This window comes from Aythya marila (assembly GCF_965140915.1).
Source record: "Aythya marila genome assembly, chromosome: 3".
NCBI lineage: Eukaryota > Metazoa > Chordata > Aves > Anseriformes > Anatidae > Aythya > Aythya marila.
Genome location: NC_139044.1, coordinates 40,639,113 through 40,662,081, shown reverse-complemented (window position 1 = coordinate 40,662,081; position 22,969 = coordinate 40,639,113). Strand labels below are relative to the sequence as shown.

General features: G+C 41.5%; 1 protein-coding gene across 1 annotated transcript in view; it reads left to right on the top strand.

The window, feature by feature from the left end:
- The first annotated feature begins 423 nt into the window (after positions 1 to 423).
- The window catches only part of EML4 (EMAP like 4), a 159,736-nt gene continuing 137,190 nt past the window's right edge, over positions 424 to 22,969 (top strand). The window contains exon 1 of the mRNA XM_082756779.1: positions 424 to 601. Within this exon, the coding sequence (XP_082612905.1) occupies positions 577 to 601 (25 nt within the window). The 5' untranslated portion in view covers positions 424 to 576. The remainder of the gene's footprint in view (positions 602 to 22,969) is intronic.

Genomic DNA, 22,969 nt, shown 5'->3' with positions numbered 1-22,969 from the left:
GAATTTCTGTGTTGATGGCTGGGATTATCACCCTCGGTCGCCCAACCGGCTCTCCCAGCGGTGCAAGCTCCAGAGGGTGAAATAAGGAAGGCTGGGGCTGCCGCCCGGCGAGAAGAAGGGGCACCGGGAGCGAGGCGCCGTCCCCCAAACCCCCAGGCACCCCGCACGGCGGCATCCCCCCCGCATCGGGGCTGGGCTCGCCGGGCTCCGGCGGATCGGCCGCCCCCTTCCCCGTCCCCAGCCGCGTCCCGGGGCCCGTCCCCGTCCCGCCCGGGGGGGAAGCGGCGGCTGCCAGGGGCGGGCGGAGTCGGAAGCACGACAGCACGGCGGCCCGGGGCGCTGGGGCGGCGCTGGCGGCGGCGGGAGGAGCTCGGCGCTCGCCGCCCTGCTGGGGTCGCGGCGCACGGACGGAGCCGCGGGAGGAGGAGGAGGAGGAAGGAGGAGGAGCTGCTGCCGCCCCAGGGCGGCTCATGAGCGCCGGGCTGCGGCGCCTCTGCTCCGCGGGTGAATGAACCTGTCCCGGCCGGCGCCAGCGGCATCGCCTCGGGCTGCGGCGCCAGCCTCCCCCGGCACAAAATGGACGGGTTCGCCGGCAGCCTGGGTGAGCACGGCACGGGACGGCACGGCATGGCACGGGGGGAGCCTGCCGGCAGCCTCCTGCCCGCCCTTCTGCCCCCCCAGGGGGGCGCGCACCTGCGGTTTGGGGGGACCCAGGGGTGCCGGGGCTGGGGGCGATGCGGTGCTGGCCGCGCTGGGAGGGAGGGAGGAAAGCGAGGAGGAGGAGGAGGGAGGGGATGCCAGCGCGAAATCTGGTCAGCTTCAAACCATCTGTTGCGAGAGCTCCGGCTGCACTTGCCTCCTTTGTTCTGTGCTTCCCCGGAGTTAGTTGCTTGCCCTGCTCCCGTCAATTCCCTTGGGTTTTGCCTCCCTCCGGGGGTGGGAGCGGCTCTCGGGACCCTTGGCCCGGGGGGAGCCAGCCGGGGAGTGAGGGTCGCTCCTGGACGCCCGCTTCGGGCTCGGCCTCTGGGAGCAGCGCCGAAACCCGAAATGTTCGCCCCAAACATCCCCAGGAAACTGACAGGCTGCCTGCTCGGCGACTTCCCCGAGGCTGCATGCGGCAAATCGCCGCCGGGTGCTTTAAGGAAAACATTTGGGCAGCCCGCTTTTCCGAGCCTCTCAGAGGACGGAGCACATAGAGCACGAAGCGGCCCCGGTTAAAAGTGCGAGCTGAAGCGATTGCCAAGCGCAGGGCTCGCCAGGCGCGCACGTTGCTGTTTATTTTCTGCGAGCTCCGCCGGTGGCACGGCGCGGGGAGTCCTGCGAGCGGTGCCCACCTGCCCCTCGCCTTCTGCACCTTCTCTCGGCCCTGCTGCACCTCCTGCGGGCTCGGTCCGTCTCCCGGAGAAGAGTAAATCAGTTCCGCTAAAAAAACAGATCGATTTCTCTTTACAATGCCTCTCCGAAATAATAGCGAATAGTTCTCGATTTTCTGGAAACGTTGACTCATTTAATCCTGCTGAGTGTGATCCTAACCTTTAAGGTTTTCGAAATGTCTACTCCAGCATTTTGGGCACCTGTCCAAACCAAACTGGTGCACCATAATTAACAGTACGCTTTTTTTTTTTTTTTTATTATTTTATTTTTTTATTTTTTATTTTAGCCTGGCTCTTGGCCTGATACAGTATCCTTGCTCAAGTAACTTTCATGGTCATTTTCTATCTTCCGATCCAAAAGCGACACTGGGAGAAATTGTCAGGGTTCTGTTCTCATTTTTCACCGGGAAAATTGTGCCCGTGGGTGACACATGCAAATGCGACCCGCTCAATATTTATGAGTCTCTTTACCCAGTACTGAAATTGATCAACATATCAAAGAGCACCCATGCTGCTTTCACTCGTGAAGTACTGCCCTCCCCCCCGAGGTCCATATTTAGAAATAAGTGTTTTAAGGAGGAGGGTGGCTGGTGGGAGACAATCATTTTGAAATCATAAAGCATTATTTTCCTGCACGGAGGTTGCTTGCAGAGTAACGCAGTCCGGTTGGATGTCCCAGTGCCCGGCACTGGAGCAGCAATCGGCTGCTCAGAGCATCCCACTTGCATTATTAACAGAGGCTCCAGCTGGACCTTTAATTTTTTTCACTGTGTGGTCAAGAAGCGCTGCCATTTCATTAGAATTTAATGAGGATTAAGCAAAGCTCAGCCTTCTAAAGTGTATGTCATGATGTTCATTGTTAGTTGGACTCTGATTTTGATTTTACAGTAGGCATTGGTACAGAGTGGTTTTCTGGAGTGGGACTGAGGAGAGAGCATGGCTGGAATCTCCAGCCTCAAAGCACGAAGCTTCACGTGGCCTGCTTGTTTTCAGGTTTCAGCCGTGCTCTCTTGTGTTTTTATAATCGTCTCTTGTTTGCTGTTGCTGATAACAAGCATGTAGCGTTCACAAAGATGTGTGAATTGTTTTGAGACTTTTTTTTTAAACATCTCTAATTAAAATCTAATGGCTTGAATTTAATTAGCTGTCGGCTAAACGCCTTTTAGGAAGGCCATAAATTAATGTAATTTAGAATGAAACGTAAAAATTAATTAAAATTATTGTTGGCAAAACTCTGCTATCTATGTATGTGCGTGCTCTACCAGTCAAGCGAGCTTATTAGAGAGCAAGTTGTCCTTTTAATGCCTCCTGTCATTATCTGGAAGGCAAAATGTTATTACAGATTGTGCCCTCCAGCACAGGCAGAAATACCTTCTTACATGTCTCTTGCAGTTGAAAATACTTTACCCAGCTGTTTTATTTTGGCTTCCACACTGAAACTTTTATGAGAATAAAGAGATGAAAGAAACCATTTAATATGTAATTTAAAAAAAAGTTTCAGTTATTGTTTTAGGACATGTTTATATAACACTGTACATAAGAGGAGAGTATGCAATTATTCTAAACAGAAAAAAAAAATAAGCTGTGCATTATGAATTAAGTTCCACGACTGCAATAAGTATTGATTTACTCTTGATAAAGCACAGAAATATTTAATATTTATTGGGACTTCAGTATATTTTGAACATCACCAGTAGTAAAGTGGTTATTAAATCCCATTTGCTATGTCAAGTAAGACAGCCTTACCTCGCATTGAAGCGTTTCCAACACTACGCTCATCAGAGGGCTCAATGAATTGAGGGCTTAGTGAATTTTGGCCACCCGCTTTTTCAGATGCATCGCTTGAAGTGAAAGAATGTGCTTCTGAGTGGGAACAAGAAGTCCAGGAACTTGGACCGAGCGCCTGGGCTTCTGCCCCACTCCCTCGCCGAGACAGGAGCACAGCATGGGTGCCTCTGGGTCTGCCAAGTTCTCTTGCTTAAGGGTCCTGATCAAAACAACGCAGCGGTGGCATCTTCAGGGGAAAGAGCTGTTAATTCCACCAAAATAATAGAACAACACACTTCTAGAGAAGGGAAGAGGGGAAAAAAAAAAAAAAAAAAGCCCCTGTGAGAAATAGTGGTGCTGAGCCTGTCAGTAAGGTAGTCCTGTTTTTGCCATCATGCTGCAGACAACTGCCCTTGATCTCCTTCACCCTCGTGCTGGTGAGCCTGCAGTGAACGGGTGGCCCAGCAGAAGGCTGTAGGACTGCACTGCTGGCAAAACTCTCAGGTTGGCTTTACTGTATTGTGAACCTCCCAGAGCATGGAGGATGCTGCCGCCTTTCTCAGGCCTAAAACTTAACTTTCTGGAACCAGTACTTTCTTTGGTGCAGCAAATGCGTGCCTGTGGCTTGAAAGGTGTCTCAGAGAGCTGTCTTAACATGAAGCATTTGCTAGTGTGTTACTTCTCTGTGGCAACTCTTAAGCTGTTCATGCCCCTTTTACTTTTTGCAGGGTTAGCTGGCTAAGGTATGAGATCTTTTTGATCCTGCTAGATTTAGGGTTGTGAAGAGTAAACTATGATGGGCTGGTGAGGGGATGTTCTTTGGTGGATAGTTTTCCACTGCTCTTATAGCTGTTGCATTGTTTTCTCTTCTGAGAAGGCTTCTGTTTGTTGAGCTCTGTAACAATAACTAATTGTAAACAAGGATATGGAAGCATTCATCAGATGCATTTAAAAAGAAAGGTACAGCTGTTTCCAACTTTGTCACCAGCATATGATAACAAAGTGGTCTGAAGCATTTTAATGGGACTCTCTCCAGCAATGAGGTCCGTGGGAGAATAGGAACTTACAGAAGTAAATGAAGAGCTCTCACCTTCCGAATTCTGACAGTTGGTTTTGTGCAGCTGTGCAGCATGCCCTGAAGCTTAGGTGCAGTTTTTACTGTAAAATTTTCTATGATTGAAAATATTTTCACAGAGAAATTAAAATCAATCCTTTCTTGAAGTCTCAGACAAACAAAATAACTGAGGATTAAAGAAAAAAATAGAGTAGTTGAGCTTAGGCCTATTTTTGAGAGAAAGAAGACAAAGGAGAGCTGTAATGACTAAATGGAGAGTGAGGCTTTTCTGTTCATGTTACTAGAGGGGGAGCTGCAGAAAATGATTCTTATTACATGGGATCTATGTGTTGTGTCACTTTGTGTACTGCTACTAACTGTAGTATATCTAACAACTACTAACAGAAGGGGTGGCGTGTAGGTCAGTTTCTTTTTTTTTTCTTTTTTCTTCCTCATTTCTTAGGGTGGGTATTGCATAAAAGTTGCTTGAAAACATACCTGTTTCATAGCTATACTGAAGCTGGACTGGATAACTGCTGAGGCACTTCTATGAGGATGTGCTCCTCTTCTGGATTTGAAGAGCCAGTAGAGTTTATTGAAGCACTGGCTTTGCTAAAGCCCTTTAAGGCTTTTCTCTGGCCCCAGTGATGAACAGGCAGGTACGCTAGAGTGGGCAGGAGAACTGGAGCAGAAAGGATCTTGTGGTCACCATGCACTGTGTCTTCAGAGCGTATGAAGAAAGTGCATTGTGATTAATCTGTGGCTGGGTTCTGTACCAAGAAAAATGAGCATGTGGAGTGACTAGCTACAACAAGTTGTCATTTATTTGAGCTAGAATATAAAGACTTTTTATTTTTTTAACAGTTGCCCTTCTAGTCCACAGGCAGTGAATTCAACTTAATCCACGGGGCTGTGCTCATGGGACTGCTTTGTGCTATTGTCAGTGTGCTAGTGTTCTTAAAAATAAAAACTTTGGCAGGACACAACTCTATCCTGCCTGAGAAGGATGATTGGCACCAGGGTGACTAAACAAGAGCAGCCAAGAAGACAGGCCATTTGCTTTAGAAACTCAGCGGTGGCCCACCTCTTGTTTGCATGGGTTTTAGTTAGTGGGCAGCGAGTAGCAGCCCTTTGCTGTCGCCAAGCTGAGAAGCAAAGGACTGAGTGTTTAAAAAGCAGTCTCTTTTGCATGGAGAAATTGGCAATATTTAGCCTGGTTGTGAATAACAGTCTTGCTTTTAAAAAAAAAAAGAAACCATAAGCCCCAAACACAGGAGAGTCTGTTAAAAAGTCTCTCTTCTCTCTCTTGTAGAAAGGCTTTTAAGTACACACCTTATGGTGTGTACTTCATACTCTTTAACTGAGTATTTTTGATATGGGAAGCATAGTTATTTGACAGAATTTTCTCTTGTCTGAAAATCCTGCTCTGAAAGGATTTTTCCCCCTCTGTTTAATATCCTGAGGTATTTAAGAGGAAGAATTCGGTCAAGAACAGTGCTCTTACAAATCCTCTGAAGCACTGTTTTTCTTTTTAACAGCATTACGTTGCTAATTGTACTGTTAGTAATGTGCAGGGAGATTCTGTTTGCCACTCCTTGCTATTCAAAATAGCTGCTTCCCTTAGTGTGGTTTCCATCAATTATTGAGGTTTATTTTGCCCTTCTTTCTTTAGGTCCTTGCTAAATCTAATCCTTAATGAATGTGATTTTAAGGCCAAGAATGTTGTTCCTGTTTTACCCACACATAATGTAATAGGGAGGGTGTTAGAGGGTAATTAATTTTGTAACACGTGGCACGTATGATGACAGTGCAGGTCTCTGTGCTGTTGCTGGTGTTGACTGTTTCTAGTAGGGACATTCTTCTGTTTAGAAGTTCAGAATCACCTGATAAACAGTTTTTTATAAGCTTCACTAACTTCCTTTTCAAGAAATCTTTTTACAGTTGCCCATGAGCTTAGGTGGAGCCACTGCTTGCCTTGTTTTCTTCTCTGTAAACAAATGAGTCCAGGCTCTCAGTTTGAAGGGAAATTGTTACTCTTTTTTTAACTTTGTCTGCTTGTTCAAATCAATGCAGAACTTTGGTTTTCTGTGGTTTTCTCTCATCAGGTGCTGAAGGATGGCTACCTGGAAACCCCATGCAAGCTCCTCTGAGAGTTTTGAGTCATCTTTAGGAATCACACGTGTGCTCTGATTTAGAAATGTTGTGTTCATGGACAAGCTTGCAGCTTTAGTTGATAAGTCGGTCAGTGGACGTAAAAGGGTGGTGCTGTTGGAGGGGTGGGATATGAAGAGAGACACCAGAGAGATTAAAAGTCTGAGTTTATTGCTAAATCTTGGAACACATGAAATGTTTTTCTCTTCTGTTTTTTTTTTTTTTTTTTTTTTTTTTGTTTCTTCCTTTGTTTTTATTTTATTCCTTCTCACTCCCTTTTCATTTCTTATTTTTATTTGATATTATTTTCTTTTGGCTCCATGTTTTCAGTATTCATGTAATATTTGCTTATGGTATGTAGCAGTATTCTTCTTAAGCTTTCTACCCCAAAACTTCTTACTTGATTGGATGGAATACTTTTATTTATTTATTTATTTATTTATTTATTTATTTCTGTGTTTGTCTATCTCAGTAGGTTGCCTTTTCTGCTCATCTTCAATAATTTCAGCCTAACTTGTTTACTAAATATAGATGTCTTGATGTTCTTTAACTGCTTTTTTTACCCGACTATTCTCCTGACTTTCTAGTGTCTGTTCTGTTCTACTTTGTGTGACGTGCCGTTCATTTGGAAGGACAACTTTTTTTTAGCAAGTGTTGGAGAATCCAGTTGCTTTCTTTGGTGTGCACCTGTTTAGTGGAGTGGATTGCATGGTCTTGCAACCTTTAGGCAGTGCAAATTATCTGAGTGCAAATCTGTCTTATTGTAGAAATAGCCTTACACTTTGTGTTATATACAATTTATTTATCTCTCTAGAGCTGCTTGTATATGTGTATGACTCTTACATGTAATAAAAATGCAATGGAAGGAGATGAACCAATACAGATCTGCTGTACAAAACTACACTATAGTTTTGGAGAGGTTCATCTACCTTGGATTTCAGATGTTGTATTAAGTTAGTGAAAAACAGTCGCTCTTGTCTGATTCTCTCATGTTTTTCACTGAAACTCACCTCTAGCTTTGAGTCCAGTTTTCCAGTCTGGAGTTGGTTCCCATTTGTTCTTCCAGTTAATTTGAGCTTTAAAAAAAAAGGGGGGGATATGGGGAGCTGAAACCAAACTGTTTTATGTTTAAATGTATTTTGAACTTGTGTAAACAGTTCTAATGCATCAAGCTGAATTGGCAGGCTTTCATAATCCTCTGGGAAAATTGGGAGTTTAAAACCCAGTGGATAAATTAAAGTCACAAATGCTTTTAAGCCCAAGATTTGGCTCTCTAAAGGGATGCTGCAAATTAAGCCTAGAAATGTGGTTTAGCTAAAGCAAATGAAAATGCTTTTTCATGAGAACTTTATGATTTTAAAGACAGAGTAGTTGGATTTCATTATTCTGGGTTAGGACACAAAAGTAAGAAATGGCTGTTATCAAGAAAAAAATTGTATTTACTGTCCAAATACAAGAGATAATGATTTCACCACATTTTATGTTTTTTAATGAATTTATGGCATAAGAGTAATAGATACTATTTTAAAATGCTAAATTTCAGTCAGCTGCTGTGGTGAGCAAACACTCACAAGCAACTGAATTAACAACACCAAATATATACAAAATAAATGGCACAGCTATTAGTTTGTTTACAGCTTACTGTATGTTATATTGTTTCTGTCTTAAAGAACAAAAGGAAAAATGTCACCTTTAATCCAGGGTTCTGATGAGCTTTGCACCCATCTCAGTACAAAACAACAGCAGGAGGGTGGGCTCGAGTTTGTTTCCTTCCCTCTTATTCACAGTCACAAGTAGACCATGCCATTTTCCTAAGAGGTTTCCTGTTGTGTGTTTTACATGGATCTGTAGTTAATTAGACCACTGAATTTCATTGGCAAGTTATGTATAAGAAATGGCAGTAGAAAGCCAAAAGTTTTTCTTGCAGGTTCAGTTTTTGAGGTTGGACATCACTTTCTAAAAAATAACCACGTTTCTTAAGATTTTATTCCACATCCTCCAGTAAAAACCTCCTTTTGTTTTTTATGACAAACTTTGCAGTGGCTTTGAATTGTAGATGTCCTTTAGGTAGTGTATCGTTGACCAAATTCCTTTCCAGAAGCAGTAGGTATTGAAACATCTGAACATGTGAAATGGAACAAAACTGCTGGAACTGTTTCAGTTTAGCGCTTTTATTGCTGAAATTTGAATGAAAGATCAGGAGAACGTTCCTACAAATTTAGTTCTTGGTGATTTTGAAGAGAGATGCAGAGAGGAGGAACCTTCAAGTAAGAACCATAAATGAAAATTTCTCAGTTGCAAGGCTCAAGACATAGCAATACTCATGTCTGCATAATATCACATTAGCTTTTTTAAACAAGAACTCAAGCAAGAAGAAAATTACAACTTTGTTTAGCTATGAAGTGCTGCATAGAACTGCTATCACCTCCTGTTCCAGTGTGTGCTATGCAAATACCATCAGAGATATCAAGCAGGAAATTAGGGGTCGGTGTGGCTGTAGTGCTTTCTTCCCAAACTCTAAACACGTATGTTAAAATCATGAGTGAAGGGAGACAACAATAAGTGGCCCAAATTCTGTGCATTTTTTTTTCTTCCATGGGATAAATGCGAAAGAGCTCTGAGTCACTACTGACAGATTTGCGATAGCTGTGATAAGCTCTGTTGTGAGATCGCTGTTGTTTTTAGTCTCTCATGCATTGGGGCTGGGAGGATTTCTGCATTTCTGGTTTCTAAGCACCATGGGATGTGGTATGGCATTTTTCCATGAAAATGATATGACATTTAAGAAAAATGACTTGTTGACACCGCTGTCCTCTAGATTTGCATAGAATCATTCAGGTTGGAAAAGACCTCTAAGGTCATCTAGTCCGACCTTTAACCTAGTACTATAGCCCACCACTAAACCATGCTACTAAGTTCTAAATCTACATGTTTTTTGAAGACCTCTAGGGATGGTGACTCAACCACTTCCTGGGCAGCCAGTTCCAATGCTGCACAACCCTTTCAGTAAAGAAATTTCTTCTAATATCTAACTTAAACTTCCCATGGCACAACTTGAGGCCATTTCCCCTTGTCTTATCACTTGGTGCTTGGGCGAAGAGCCCTATCCCCACCTTACTATAGCCTCCTTTAACATAATTGTGTAGTGTGACAAGGTCTCCCCTGAGCCTTCTTTTCTCTAGGCTAAATAACCCCAGCTCCCTCAGCCGTTCCTCGTAAGACTTCTTTTCTAGACCCCTCACCAGCTCATGCCCCTTTCTGAACATGCTCCAGCACCTCGATGTCTTTCTTGTAGTGGGGTCCCCAAACTGAACACAGTACTTGAGGTGCGGCCTCACTAGAGCTGAATACAGGCGGACGATCACTTCCTTAGTTCCGCTGGCCGTGCTATTTCTGATTCAAGCCAGGATGTTGTTGGCCTTTTTGGCTATTGGAGCATGCTGCTGGCTCATATTCAGCCGGCTATCTACCAATACCCCTAGGTCTCTTTCCTCTGGGTAGCTTTCAAGCCACTCTGCCCCAAGGCTGTAGCATTGCTTGGGGTTGTTGTGCCCCAAGTGCAGGGCGTGGCAGTTGGCCTTGTTGAACTTCCTGCAGTTGGCCTTGGCCCATCGGTCCAGCCTATCCAAATCGCTCCGCAGAGCTCTCCTGCCCTCAAGTAGATCAACACTCACGCCTAACTTGGTGTCTGCAAACTTACTGAGGGTGCTCTCGATCCCTTCATCCAGATCATTGATAAAGATATTGAAGAGAACTGGGCCCAGTACTGAGCCCTGGGGGGCACCACTAGTGACCAGCTGGATTTAACTCCATTCGCCATACCTCCTTGGGCCCAGTCACATCCAGTTTTTAATCCAACAATGTATATGCTTGTTCAAGTCTTGAGCTTCTTTAGGAGAATGCTGTGGGAAATGGTGTGAAAAGCCTTACTGAAGTCTAGGTAGACCACATCCACAGCCTTTCCCTTATCCACTGAATGTGTCACCATGTCATAGTAGGAGATCAGATTAGTCATAACAGGACCTGCCTTTGATAAACCCATGCGGACTGGGCCTGATCACCTGGTTGTCCTGTAAGTGATGCATGATGGCACTGCTGTGTGGTGGCACTCAAGATAATCTGCTCCATGAGCTTCCCCAGCACCGAAGTCAGATTGACAGGCATGAAGAAATTTGTGGAATATGTGTTATATTTTCAGTGATCTGCGACCACAGTATTTCTGAAAGGTGTTCAGATAGGTCAAGGATTAGTCAGCACAGGTATGGCAGCAGTTAGACTGCGGCCATGGAGGCAATCTGTTTGTTCTTTGTCTTCCAGAATTCTTGGGCTGAATTCTTACTAGAGGAGTAATTGTTTAATTAATATGAATAATTAAGGCACTTTTGGAGGTAGGTATGGTGAAATGATTAATAATGTGATTTCTCTGAGTTTATTCTTCACAGTAAAGAATCAGAGTAATAAGGCTGATGTGGACTTGATAGTAGTATTTCTGATGTAAATGTGATCTCTTTTTTTTTTTTGGTGTGTGTGTGTGGCATTAAAAATGTGTTAGCTCAGGGAGATGCTGGTTCTATTTGTCAACATGTTTATTTTAAATTGTTATAACTCTTTTTTAATGGCCTGGATCTGCAGAAACTAATAAAGCTAATAAATACCTGAAATCTTAGTGTGAGTTTGGTATGTGCATTTGTTTTCAAACTGAGCCGTGCATTACCTGCATATCAAGAAGTGTCTCAAAGTGTGGTACACATGTAAAACTTCCAGTTTTTGTTCAGAGTGAAAAAACAGCACAGGCAGTTGTGTGGTTTCTGTCTTCTGGCACTGTTAAGCTCAGCCATTTTCACTTCCATTCTGAAAAATGTGCGTTTAACCAACCTCGTCTTGGATTTTTAGAAGGGGGGTGGTGGGGAAGATTTCATTAGAAGAGGGCTTAGAAAATCATGTTTGTTCCAGGAAAAACTTCCTGGAGGATCTGGTATGGGATGAGAAACAAAAGGAAAATAAGCAGCGAGGCCTCTTCTGTTGCGCCTCCCTGCTTATATTTCCCTTTTGTTTTTTCATCCCATACCAGATTTCTCTTGCAGCTGATGTGGCTGGGGACCCAATTTATGAAAGGATGGGTTATAAGGAATAGGAACTGTGAAAAGATTCCATATTGCTACAGAGGGTGCAGAATTTATGCAGAAATGTAAGCTGAAGGTGCAAAGTACCCAGTGGTGATGAGACCAAACCTGGAAAGGCAGGTTAATACAGGTATTAATATTAATATCATTTCTAATGACTACAGGTTCAGAATATCAGTACAATATTTTTTAATTCTACAACTAAAGCAGCATTTTCCAGTTTCAGTAAGCTGATGGAACTGGGTTCTCTGGATTTTTTTTTTCTATGGGAAAGTATTTAATCTTGCTTTATAATTTTTGTTCCTGTTCTGTTTGATTTTAAAAAGTGTGTGGGGAAAAGAACACCAAAAACTACCATCGAACCCTACAAATATTTGTGTTATTGGTATTGTGAAGTTAAAGGAAGCTATATTTATGGTGTTTATTGATTCTGTTTCTCTACAGAGATGGGTGATATGAAGAAAAACATTTTGATATTTAAATATTTCCAGAGTTGTTTGCATTTTAAACAGAGAAAACGGTGGTTAAGTATAGTAATAGAAAACCATAAGCAATTTGGATTTTTGGAAAAAAAAATAAAAAAAAATATATATATATATATATATATTTTTTTTTTTTTTTTCCTAAACACTCGATCCAACTTGCTAGTGTTTCTTTAAAAACAGTGCTCTGGTATGATGCTGTTGCTGTGCTGCTAGCTCACACAGATAACCTTCATGCTCAGGTCTGAGCCTTAAACAGGCACGTATCTGTCTCCGTTGCTCCTGTGCCAGGAGCTGCTGCTCTGTCCTCATCCCTTGGTGGTTTGGGAGGAAGTGATTAGTGATCCGCAAGTACAGTGGGGTCTCAGGTGTTGTGTCTCGGAGACCTAGCCAGCACATCGGCCAGTCGTATTGCAAAGCAATATAAATTCTTACTTGATTTGGAAACTTCTAAAGTGTGCAGAATACAGGTAATTTTCATATGAGATGAACATTAACATCTGTCCTCAAGCTTTTCCTTGTTAGCTGTTTTAGATGGAAAGAAAGTGGATCTGAACTCACAGTCTGCAAATTTATAAATCTCTGATGTTTAGAACAACCTTGGCTAAGAACTGGAAAAATAAAACAACAACAAAAAAGCAACTTCAGGATACGGAAAAAATCTAGAAAGTTATTGTTTAATTATGAAATTAAGTCTAAAATAGATCTCCATTTTTCACAGTTAGTTGCCAAATCTGTACATGTTAATAGTTAGTTAAATAATCTTGTGGATGCAAGCTTCTCTTTTAAGATGCATTGTATGGAAAGTGCCTGTTTGTACTTGATTACAGTGCAAATATACCTAATGAGTTGCTTTAAGACTGCAGTGTAATAGAAGTCGTATTGTTTATACTCGCATTGGAGAGAGGAAATGGGAAAGATATTGATTGATACAGACCAGGAGAGTTAAATATTCCAGGTTATCTGCATCAACTATTTCTTTAGAATTGTTAGGTACATAGAGTGTATGGTACAGGAAGGGGAAAAAACCCTGCAATGACTGTGCAACACAAAGAAAATACCTCTTTGGTCCTGCAAAAGTGACAATTCCATACATTTAGATTTGGTATTTGCAAAACCTCTACCTGTGAGAGAGGGCGGCTCTTGTTAAGCAGTTGTACATGTATGCTCTTCTGGGCTTGTAAGCCAAGCAACATTGTGGCTGTTGTTTCACTGTGGGTTTTGAACTTGCTGTTGGCTGCTTTTGGGACAATTGTTTTCAAGAGGTATCTTAACATATGGCTCTACTAGTCACTGTTGTTGATGTGGAGAATTGAGATCCCATGCTTCTGAACATCAGTAAGCATCCTAATAAGTTGTATTTATAAACATTTACAGTATAAATACTATCCATACTTGACTTTTTTTTTTTTTGTGTGTGTGTGTGTGCAGGTCCAACAATGCTTTATGTGGTATCAACATGCTTGTTTCTGTTTTCCTCTGCCCTTTCACAGTAAGATTGGTGTACTGCAGAATTGTTTCGTTTGGATTAAATATCCTGGTGTGCTTTGGAGAACACAGGAGAATGTGACTTGCTTGAAGGACTCTTATGTTGCGTTTTTAATGTGATAATTTGTCAATGAGTTGTATAGCATTGAGTGGTACTTAATCTAGCATTTTGTTTTCTAAGCTACAATGACAGTTTTTCAGATAGGAAGTCATTGGAGTTTTGAACAGCTTTTTGATCATTCATCTTATATGTGTGTCTAATACAATAAAATAATTGTATGCATATATTCCACTCTTTGCCTTTAGAGGAATATGGGGTTAGGAGAGTGTTTAGTTTGGATTTTAGTAATTAGATGTTGAAGTGATGGTCCTTTTCAACCAGGGAGAGCATAAGCTGTCTAGCACTGTTCCCTGTGCATTAAGGTGTTTCAAAAGATAAGCATATGAAGCTTGCAAGGTACACAAGCACCAAGCAGTTCCATTTTCTCTGTACCTGCACAAGGCCTCACAGCTAAATACATAGCTTACTTCTGAGCCCAGATGGAGCCTGGCAAAGCTGTGTGCACTGCCTGGGCATCACTGCAGCATTTGTGTGCTACAAACCCCAAGGGTACTGGGATCACTTTTTTTTTTTTCCTGTTGCAGTGGCCATGGACCTTTGGTGTCCTTCTATTTAGTCCATTCCCTCTGTTTTCTTTTATTTGTCCAGTTTTGGTATTTTAAGTGGTGCTGAAAGTGTGGGTCACCTAGGAGTTAAATGTCCATCCTTCAGATCAAGTATTTATGGCTTTTAAACTGTGCATTTGAAGTTCTGGCTATGCTGAAGTCGATTAATAAAGTAAAATGAGTATCTTCTTAACTGTTGTCAGAGATGAATTTTTCCCTATTGTTTCTCTGCCCTGGATGTGGTCCCATTGCTGTGGTCATTCTCCAATTCATGGTTTTCTCCTCTCCCATGCAGGAAGCCTCTGTTTGCTGCTGTGCTGCAGAGAGCTGAAGGGAGCTCACTTTCCCTAACCCAGCCAACAATTCGAGGTGAGGGCTAGGGAAGGATAGAGAGAGGAGTGATGTCTGTGCAGGTGGGATTTGAAGCCAAACTGGGACTTGTCTTTTTTAAACATGTTCCTCTCCTTCCTCCTCATCACTAACTACAGTGATTTGAAGCCTTCAGAGATGGATAGCATGACCTACTGTTTGTGTGCTGTCTGAATATCAATTCAGATATTGACTAGCTAAATAATAAAGGTAGAATATGTGTGCAGGGTTTCTTGCTAACATGCTTTTAATTATCTGCATTTACGTAATTATTATTTGCAGCAGAAACTTCAATTTCCTGTTCATACAGCTAGAGCAGCTTTAGCAGTAAAAGGGCTCAAAGTCATAACTTGGCTGCTGTGTTTGTGAATTAATGGCAACGTTTGCTGTTCCCTTTTTATAGACCATAAAGGGCCTTTTTTTCAAAGCTATTGATAAAATGGTAAAAGGAATTGTGAGAAAGTAAAATAAAATTGGCAATAAAGTATCTGTAGCATATAACATACATTGTATTTATCAGTACATGTGGATTGTTTTGATAGTGTGACATACATTTGCCTTTCAGCCTTCAGTTGATGTTAATTTAAACATCTAAAATTTAACTTAAACATCTAAAATTTGACTAGTCCTTTTTTTTTTTTCTTTTTTTTTTTCTCCAGAACTAATTGGGAATTTTTCAAAATTTGGTGTGTGCATGTATGTGTGTACAACTCCTTCCCCAAACCAGGTTTAACTTAAAGGGATTGAGGGAGGTCTGGCCTGTTTTGTTCATAGTTGGACGTTTCAAAGAATGTTGCTTCAGATTGTTCTTGACCTGGTGGTGTCTTGCACGTTAGGCAGGATTTAGAACAGGTCTTTTTGACTTCTATGAAAACTGCATAAAATCATTATACAGTGCTCCTATATTCCAGTTACAGTGTATGTGCATTCTTCAGTTGAAACCTTTCTGTCGTATTATATACTCCTATTTTCAGGTACTACTTGACATACGATTAATATGTCCACCTAGTTTCTTTTCAGGATTATGGATTTTCGATCATCTTATGCATTGTAGCATGTATTTTGCTTTTGTGAAACTGAAAGCTGACTTTGAAGTAGCTTTTTCCCTTTCTTTGCCATATTGCTATTTACAAGTCTTTTGCATGCAATGCTGTACAGCTTAAAACTCAAATACTTTCAAAGCAAAAAATAGGTTAAAAAAAGATAGAAATCTTTACTAGAAAGAAGTGACTTCCCAAAGATGAACAGGGAAACTACATTTTGGCAAATAGCTCTTGTGTACTATCATATTATCTTTGTGCATTTCTAGAAGAAAAATGGGTAGGGCTGATGTCATCTAAGAGTCGCCTGTTCACCCTTGACTTGTCTTCATCACCTTAATGACGCTGGGCTAACACAGAATACTGGCTGAACAGCCTCATGTGCCATCGTTCTATGCTGCAGAGTGAAGGTACAGGAACAAGTGTTTCACCACGAAGGTCACACCGTGTTTTATGGGCTTTGTGTGTTCACTGATGTCCCCTCTCCTGCAGGGAGCACAGTATGTGTTGTGCCTGACTTCCTCCTCCAGGCTGCTGGTCAGCAGCCTTGAGCCATGTGCCACCTGGGCACTGGAGGTGCCGGAGAGCAGGGCCAGGTCCCTGTGGGGTTTTGGGGTGATCTGACAGGGGGAAGCCCTTGAAATGTCACTCAAGCTGACAGCCATGCCTCTAGGTGTTTAATCCCACTTCACATATGGTCCTCAGCAGTGGCTTGGGGAAGCTGGAGACCGCTTGTACAACAGCAGGGACTTGTGTGTGCTTGCGCAGTGTAGGGGTAATGTTAATCATCAGATACTAAATACAGTTTTGGCTCATCATGAACAAGCAGTGTTGTTGTAGAGAAGTGAGAGGCAGATGTCTGCCCCTGGAAGGAAGGCCTGTAATCAAAGGCTGGGGGAGCCACCCTCGGCTACTCTCTGGGAAGTGTCACGGGGACGCTGACAGGCCGCAGCTGTCTGGAATGGTGCTCTGCCGAGCAACTCGTATTTCTTCCTATTGTGTTAGGCTGCTGTAATATCGCCCTCATCACTATAAATGCCTAGCCTTTCCAACACTATATAAGTTTTAGACACCCCTCCCGCTCCCCTAATATCTGTATGGATGTTTTGTGTTTTAATTCTTATTCCTTGGGGAATGTTACATCCCCAGTTTTCCAGTGACAGCCATTGAGCTTCAGGTTTTTGCTGAAAAACTGCTGAGGTGGGCCCTGGCTGTTTTTGCTGTTAGCTGCAAAGCTACACTGTCACCCTTGAGTGGGAGAGGAGAGGCTCATCCTGCCAGTGTGCCTGACAGCAGAGAAAGCAAACGCTGTTGTCATCCTTGGCAAGGCTGCTGTGCTAGAGAGAGCGATGGGAACTGGAGGTGATATGCATTTTGAATTTCTTTTTGTGCGTTTAAAAAACAAAATAATAGGGGAAATGGGAAGGCCGTCCTTGTTGTCTCTAAAAGGCACTGGTGTTTTCCTCAGCTCCAGCTGGTGGCTGGCTTGGGCTGCCTGGCAGCATGTCCCTAACCTTGTGGTGGCAACTTAAATCTGGTGGTGCACAGCATTCTCCCCTTGTTCTACTTGGTTGAAATGGGCTGTTTCAAGTGATGTCACTCTTCTATCTGTGCCCTCCTCAGATGCTGACTTTGGACAATTTCAGCGTTATACAAGCAATTTTCCATCTCCTGGAAGCAGCTGTTAGAATAGGTTTTAGCAATTTAGCTTTTGTGCTATGTTAACCATCAATATTTTTGAAACAGAAAAGTGAATCGCACTGACTCTCCGAGAACTTGACATGTTGCTGGGCCATTTCTAGCTTGCTGAGAGCAGAAGGAGGCTGCTGCTCCTGCTGCTGCACCATATTGGCTGCTCAGTCCAATACGGATTGTCTCTTCAGTTCTCCTCTAACAAGAACCATTCTTCTTCTTTAATAAGATGATGGCTACCGTATGGCTTTCTTCTTTCTGTTCCTTTAATTTTACATGTGTGCTTTAGGAAGACCTTTTCCCAACCTGCTGCAGCACTGAAAGTAGGTTTCTACTTGGTTTTAAGGACAGGTTAGTGAATTAAGAAATTGTTTTGTTGATGTTTGTGAAATACTTCTAGAGCTCCCGAAAGGTCTTATAATTCTGTTGGTGGTTTGTGTGTTTTCAATTTACAGATTCTTTTTTTCTTTGTCATTTAAAGATGACTTTAACTATGGAAATCTTACACAATTTTTGTAAAACAGGGCTACACTTTTTTTAGCATAGAACAAAGCATCATAGTATTTTAAAAGCACTTACATTTGAAAAATGTTTTTATACTGTATGGTCCAATTCTTTGTTAATCATTATGGTTTGATTATTTTGTTTGATGTGAGTAATTTTTCCAAGGACTTTTATTGCATCAATTACATACTTTAAACAGGAACTTCAGAAGGAAGCGCGACATCAGATCACTGAAGATTTCCCGCTTCTTTTACAGCTGATTTGTATGTTTTTGCATTGTTAAAGTTAATGATTTCTTGTTGTACATGCTCTGTTTTACCTGTATGGTGTATATGGTCTGCTTTATCAGTGAGACGATTTTTCTGAACCCAGCGTGCGTCAACATAACTAGTAGGAAACTTGGCTTTGGCTTTGTAACTGAATGCAGTGTTGCTTTCTAGAGCAGCCTTTGTATTTTATTGATCTTGTAGAAAGCCGTACAGAATAGTTACCATAATTATTAAGAGGGAGTGCAGCTATTCTGCTATATATGGTGATCTTGTTAATGCCATTTCGTTCTTTTACAGGAATACTGCTTTTTTTTTTTTTTTTTTTTTTTTTTTTTTTTTCAGCTCCCTTTTGAGCAAGCCTTATAGAGGAGCTTCGTATTCAGCCATTTAGGAAAGGTTCAGCCTTAGTTTTCAGGCAGTATTTATAGTTCTTCAGTATGTCATTGTTCCCGTTTGTATGAAAACGTTACTAAAATTGGCAGTGAGGGCAAAACAGACTGACTTGAGTTCTGGGTGTAGTCTACCCAGAGTAGTCTTCCTCCTTGGAGGAAGAACAACATGCTGCTGCCTTCAGGACTCTGCTTTGCTCATCTGTGTGGTACAGTGCCTTCCTGGGCACAGGGCAAGCTGAGCCCAGTCTGGAGGTGATCCTGAAATCCAGGCTCTCCTAGCCTGGGAAGAAAATGATTGTTATTAGTAGTGAGTATTAATTACCAGTATTTTTTTGAACTTGTCAACTCTTTCAAACCCTCTTCAGGAAGAAGGCTGGCTAATGGCTGTGTTTGAGGGTGGAGGGGTGAGAAAATACAAGATGAGTTCATGAAGTCCAAATGACCTCATACGTAACATGGTTAAGGTTAAAGGGATGGATTAGCTCTATGTCCATTAGCATGGTGGTGAGGATGTTTTTGCACAAGAAAGACTAGTTAATGATTTAGGATTGCTGGGCTAGACAGTTTATCTCATGGCAACTGCTTTCTTCCATGTCTTGCGTCAAGAGCAGTAACTTCCATTCTTTAAGTTATGCTGAAGAAGCCATGCAGCTTTTCTGAGGAGCTTTGAGACTTTCAGCTTCCTAGGCTCAGCTTTGACCTCCATGAGGAACCCAGATACAGGAGCTCATGTTGCTTTTGACTTGGATGCGTTGCTGTTCATGGCTGTGCAGGAGGTTACCATTAGGATAAATTGTCATCGTATCTTGAGAGGACAGAAGACATGGGTCTTGGAAGTGAGAGGGCAGACAATCTGAAACCTTGGTTTGGAAAGGAAAGATGTGTAAAATGCTGTGCCTCTACTGTTTTGAAGAGCTCTTGAGTTTGGGAGAAGAAATTAGAAGACACTAAGCTGTTGTGTGCTGGCCGGCGTGGTCAGTCTGTGGTCCTGTCAATGTTTGCAAAGACCCGTCTTCACCATTGTGGAGCTCCTCTCTGTCAATGTGGTGAAGCTGGTGCACTTCAGCCCCAAAGGTGAAAAATACCTCATCAAAATGTAGCTTAGGGCAGAGGAGGAACATGGGGCTGATGCTGTGAGGAAGGAAAAACCGCTTGGTATGGTGACTGAGCAATCTGGGGAGCCAGTTGAGTGCTGTTAAACATCTCTGTTCCTCTCTCATAGACTAATACCCTTTCTTCTCCCTTGCCTTTTTTTGTACTCCTTCCCTTCCTTCTCCTTGCTTCATTGTCTTCAAAAAAGTGCATGGGTAGAGAGACATCGGTGCTCCTGTCTTCAGGAGTGGATTTGCCTTTCCAATGCCTTCTGAAAAAGAAATGTGTAGTGTAGGCTGACTTATACAGCAATCTTAATATATAAATAAATACATCATATTTTTTGAGCCAAACAAACCTTGGACTTGAATGCAGCTAATGATGTATTTATCCTACTATCCATCACTATTTGCTAGTTGTTACCTTGTTATGGTAGTTACATTTTCTCACCTGGAATGTGTACATATTTTAATTGGGTTTTACACTCCTTTGTGTGCTAGAAGAAGAAGCCAACCTAATTCTGTCTCTTAGCATGTGTATATTGCATGGAAGTAGTCTCAAATTAGTAACTTAATAACTTATTTTTTCATTTACAAGGCCAGATTGTGAGTTCCATATTCTAAAGCTAGTATGTTGTAGAGCAGCTAGCTAATCACAAGAAAGGTGAATAAGTATCAGATTGCAGAATTTTTCTACTTTATAAATATGACCATATGTACTTTTGAATAAATCCAGATGGAAGTCTGCTGGCTTATAATTCATTGTTTTGGACTGAATTTCTTCAGATTTTTTTTTTTTTTTTTTTAACTGGTGAATTCGTAGGTGTACAAGCAAAAGAAAACAAAGGAATGAAGGAATGTATTTGGTTTGCAAGGTGTATAAATCTAATCTATTCACTTACTTACTCTCCTCCCCCCCAGCATTTGCTTGCATAGCTGAACTATCACAATTCAGGGATGCCTTAGGTTTAGATTGATTATATAGACCTTTATTTAGGTTATCATTATATAGTCCCTAAGTGATCACATTTTTAGTGTGTGATTATTTTTTAATATGTATTTTTTTAAAGCGCATTCATATGCTTATGAAGAGTGTTCCCACAGTGAATGTGAAACCTTTCAAATAAAAAGGTAAATATTTGAGAAAGTTACAGACCTCTGAAAACAATATTATAATGGAATTGTTTTGCAACCCTGACTCTGGCTGCCAGCACTAGTGTACCCTGCAAATGCTTTGAAAGAAACGTGCTTTGAGAGCTTGCCAGTTTATTCTGTTTAATGATTCCCTGCTCAAAAGAGAATAAGGTACTTCATGTTTATCAGATCATTTAAAGACCCATTTATTTCAAAAGGAGCCTTAGAAATAAATATAAGCCTAGTTCATTTTGTTGAAGGCAGCAGTTAAATACAGACTCAATAATTGCATCTGTGCTTACTTGGCAAGGTGGGAAAAGTTCAATTTTACATTATAGTTAATGAAGTTGCAGTTGTTCCTGTGTCTCAGGTTGCTTGGGACTTCCTTGCTTGAGGAGTGGTTTTTAATAAGCACTCCAGTTCTCTTGCCCTACTGCTCTGTGCAGCTTGACCATCCTTGATCCCTGTAGGGAATGCTTCAGTTCCATTTCAGGCCCTTGTTACTGCTTGTTTGCTTATTCTTTGTGATGAGGCATTGGGATATCCCCTGGTAACACGGGATGGTCTCTGCTGGTCTTCCTCAGCATGTCTATTCGTGTGTTCCTTGTTCTTTATTTACTCATTCCTCACAAGGTTTGAACAGTGTTTTATAAGTTAATGTTATAGGAAATGTTAACTGTATCCATGTCAATGGATTCTTTATTTCATTCAGAACATCACATGAGGTTCATCTGTGACTAATTAATAACATGGATGATGGGCTTGGCATCAAAAGTGCTTGTTCTAAGTTGCTTATTCATCTTCATCCTCCCTTGTTTTATTTCTGCTGTCACAGTCAAGTTCTGGAGTTTAAGAAAGGCTATGTGCTTTGTGTTGTATTTATTTCATGAAGATAGAGAATTTAGTCTTGGCCGTGACAATTGCAAAATCAGCATATCTGGAAAACTGATTTTCATGGGTGAGAATTTTATGCTTATTTTACTACTTTTTAGGGCTAAAAACATTGATAATTGATTATTCAGAAGTCATGTGAAGTATAAAATAGGATATTTTTGAGCCTTGTAGATTTAAACCCTTGGTAAAGCGCCCCCATGACTTTTACTGGTTGTTAAGTAAAGAGGTTATGTCCATGCTTTGAGATATTAGCTGTTCATGTCTGCAAAATGCTGATTTTCAGTACATAACGTAAGAAAACAGAAAAACACCATGATAGGTCCTTTTTACGATAAATGTAAACTTGAATAAAATGTGAACAACTTAATTTTTTCAGATCAACTTCTACCCATGTTACAAGAGCATGTAATTTAAGAGAGAAATTACCCTGATTTCTCAAGAAGCATTGTATTTTATATCTTGTTCATGGAAAAGTGCAACCAAGTAAAATAGCTTCTGGAGTACAGAACCTGCTGTACAGTGCTATTTCTGAAATGCCACTAGGAAGGAGGCCAGGATTAGAAGTAGAGCAAAATTTAGTAGTATGGGGAGGACTGTGATTGCTAATGGTAAGCATTTTCTCATGCTCGTCCCATTTTTACACAGTAGTCTTTACATTGCTTAGAACATCTTAGGAAGAATAGCCAGCAATGTGATGTGCCTTTGTGGCCATCTTTAGCCATGTTTTTTTTTTTTTTTTTTTTTTTGTTTGTTTGTTTGTTTGTTTGAATTCTGTATTTTAAGGGGTTTTGTCATTTTCATAAAAAGCGGCCCAGGTCTTTCATCTAAGCATGTGGAAACAGTTCTGTGCGGTTAGATACTCCTGTTGGCTTAATTGCATCTCAGTTGGTGTGTGAATGTAAACACGTCCACAAGCCCTTGTGGATAAGGGGTAGGGTATTTCCATGGAATTGCTTTGAGAAACTAAGGAGTGAACTAACTTTTGCAATACTTGGCTTTGAGTTGTTATCATGGTCACTGTTATAGGACCCCCCTCTGAAATGTCACTTTGCGGGCAAAATCCTAACTGCCTTTCCTTTCATTTTAGCATTAAAGATGACTTGCTTGGTGATCAGTTAACCTGGAAAACTTGCCTTGCACGTAAAGGTGAACATGTGCAGTGCAGTGCTCTTTGCTTGTGTGTTAATGTGGCACCGGAGAGACACTGGCTTTTTTTTTTTTTTTTTTTTTTTTTTTTTTTTTTTTTTTTAAGCTCTGGTTGTTCCTCTGTAGCAGCAGGCTTTCAGGAAGACACTGTCACCACACCTACCAACAGTTCCTTCTTCTCTAGGGACTCCTTGGCCTCACATTTCCTACAAGGTTGGTAGGATCCAGCTACTTTGCAGTATTGGTTCAGATCATTCTGCAAGGTGACAGTATTTTGCATAAGAGCCACAAGCCCTTGAGAAAAATTGTTGCAGGCCAGCAAAATCTTCTAGCT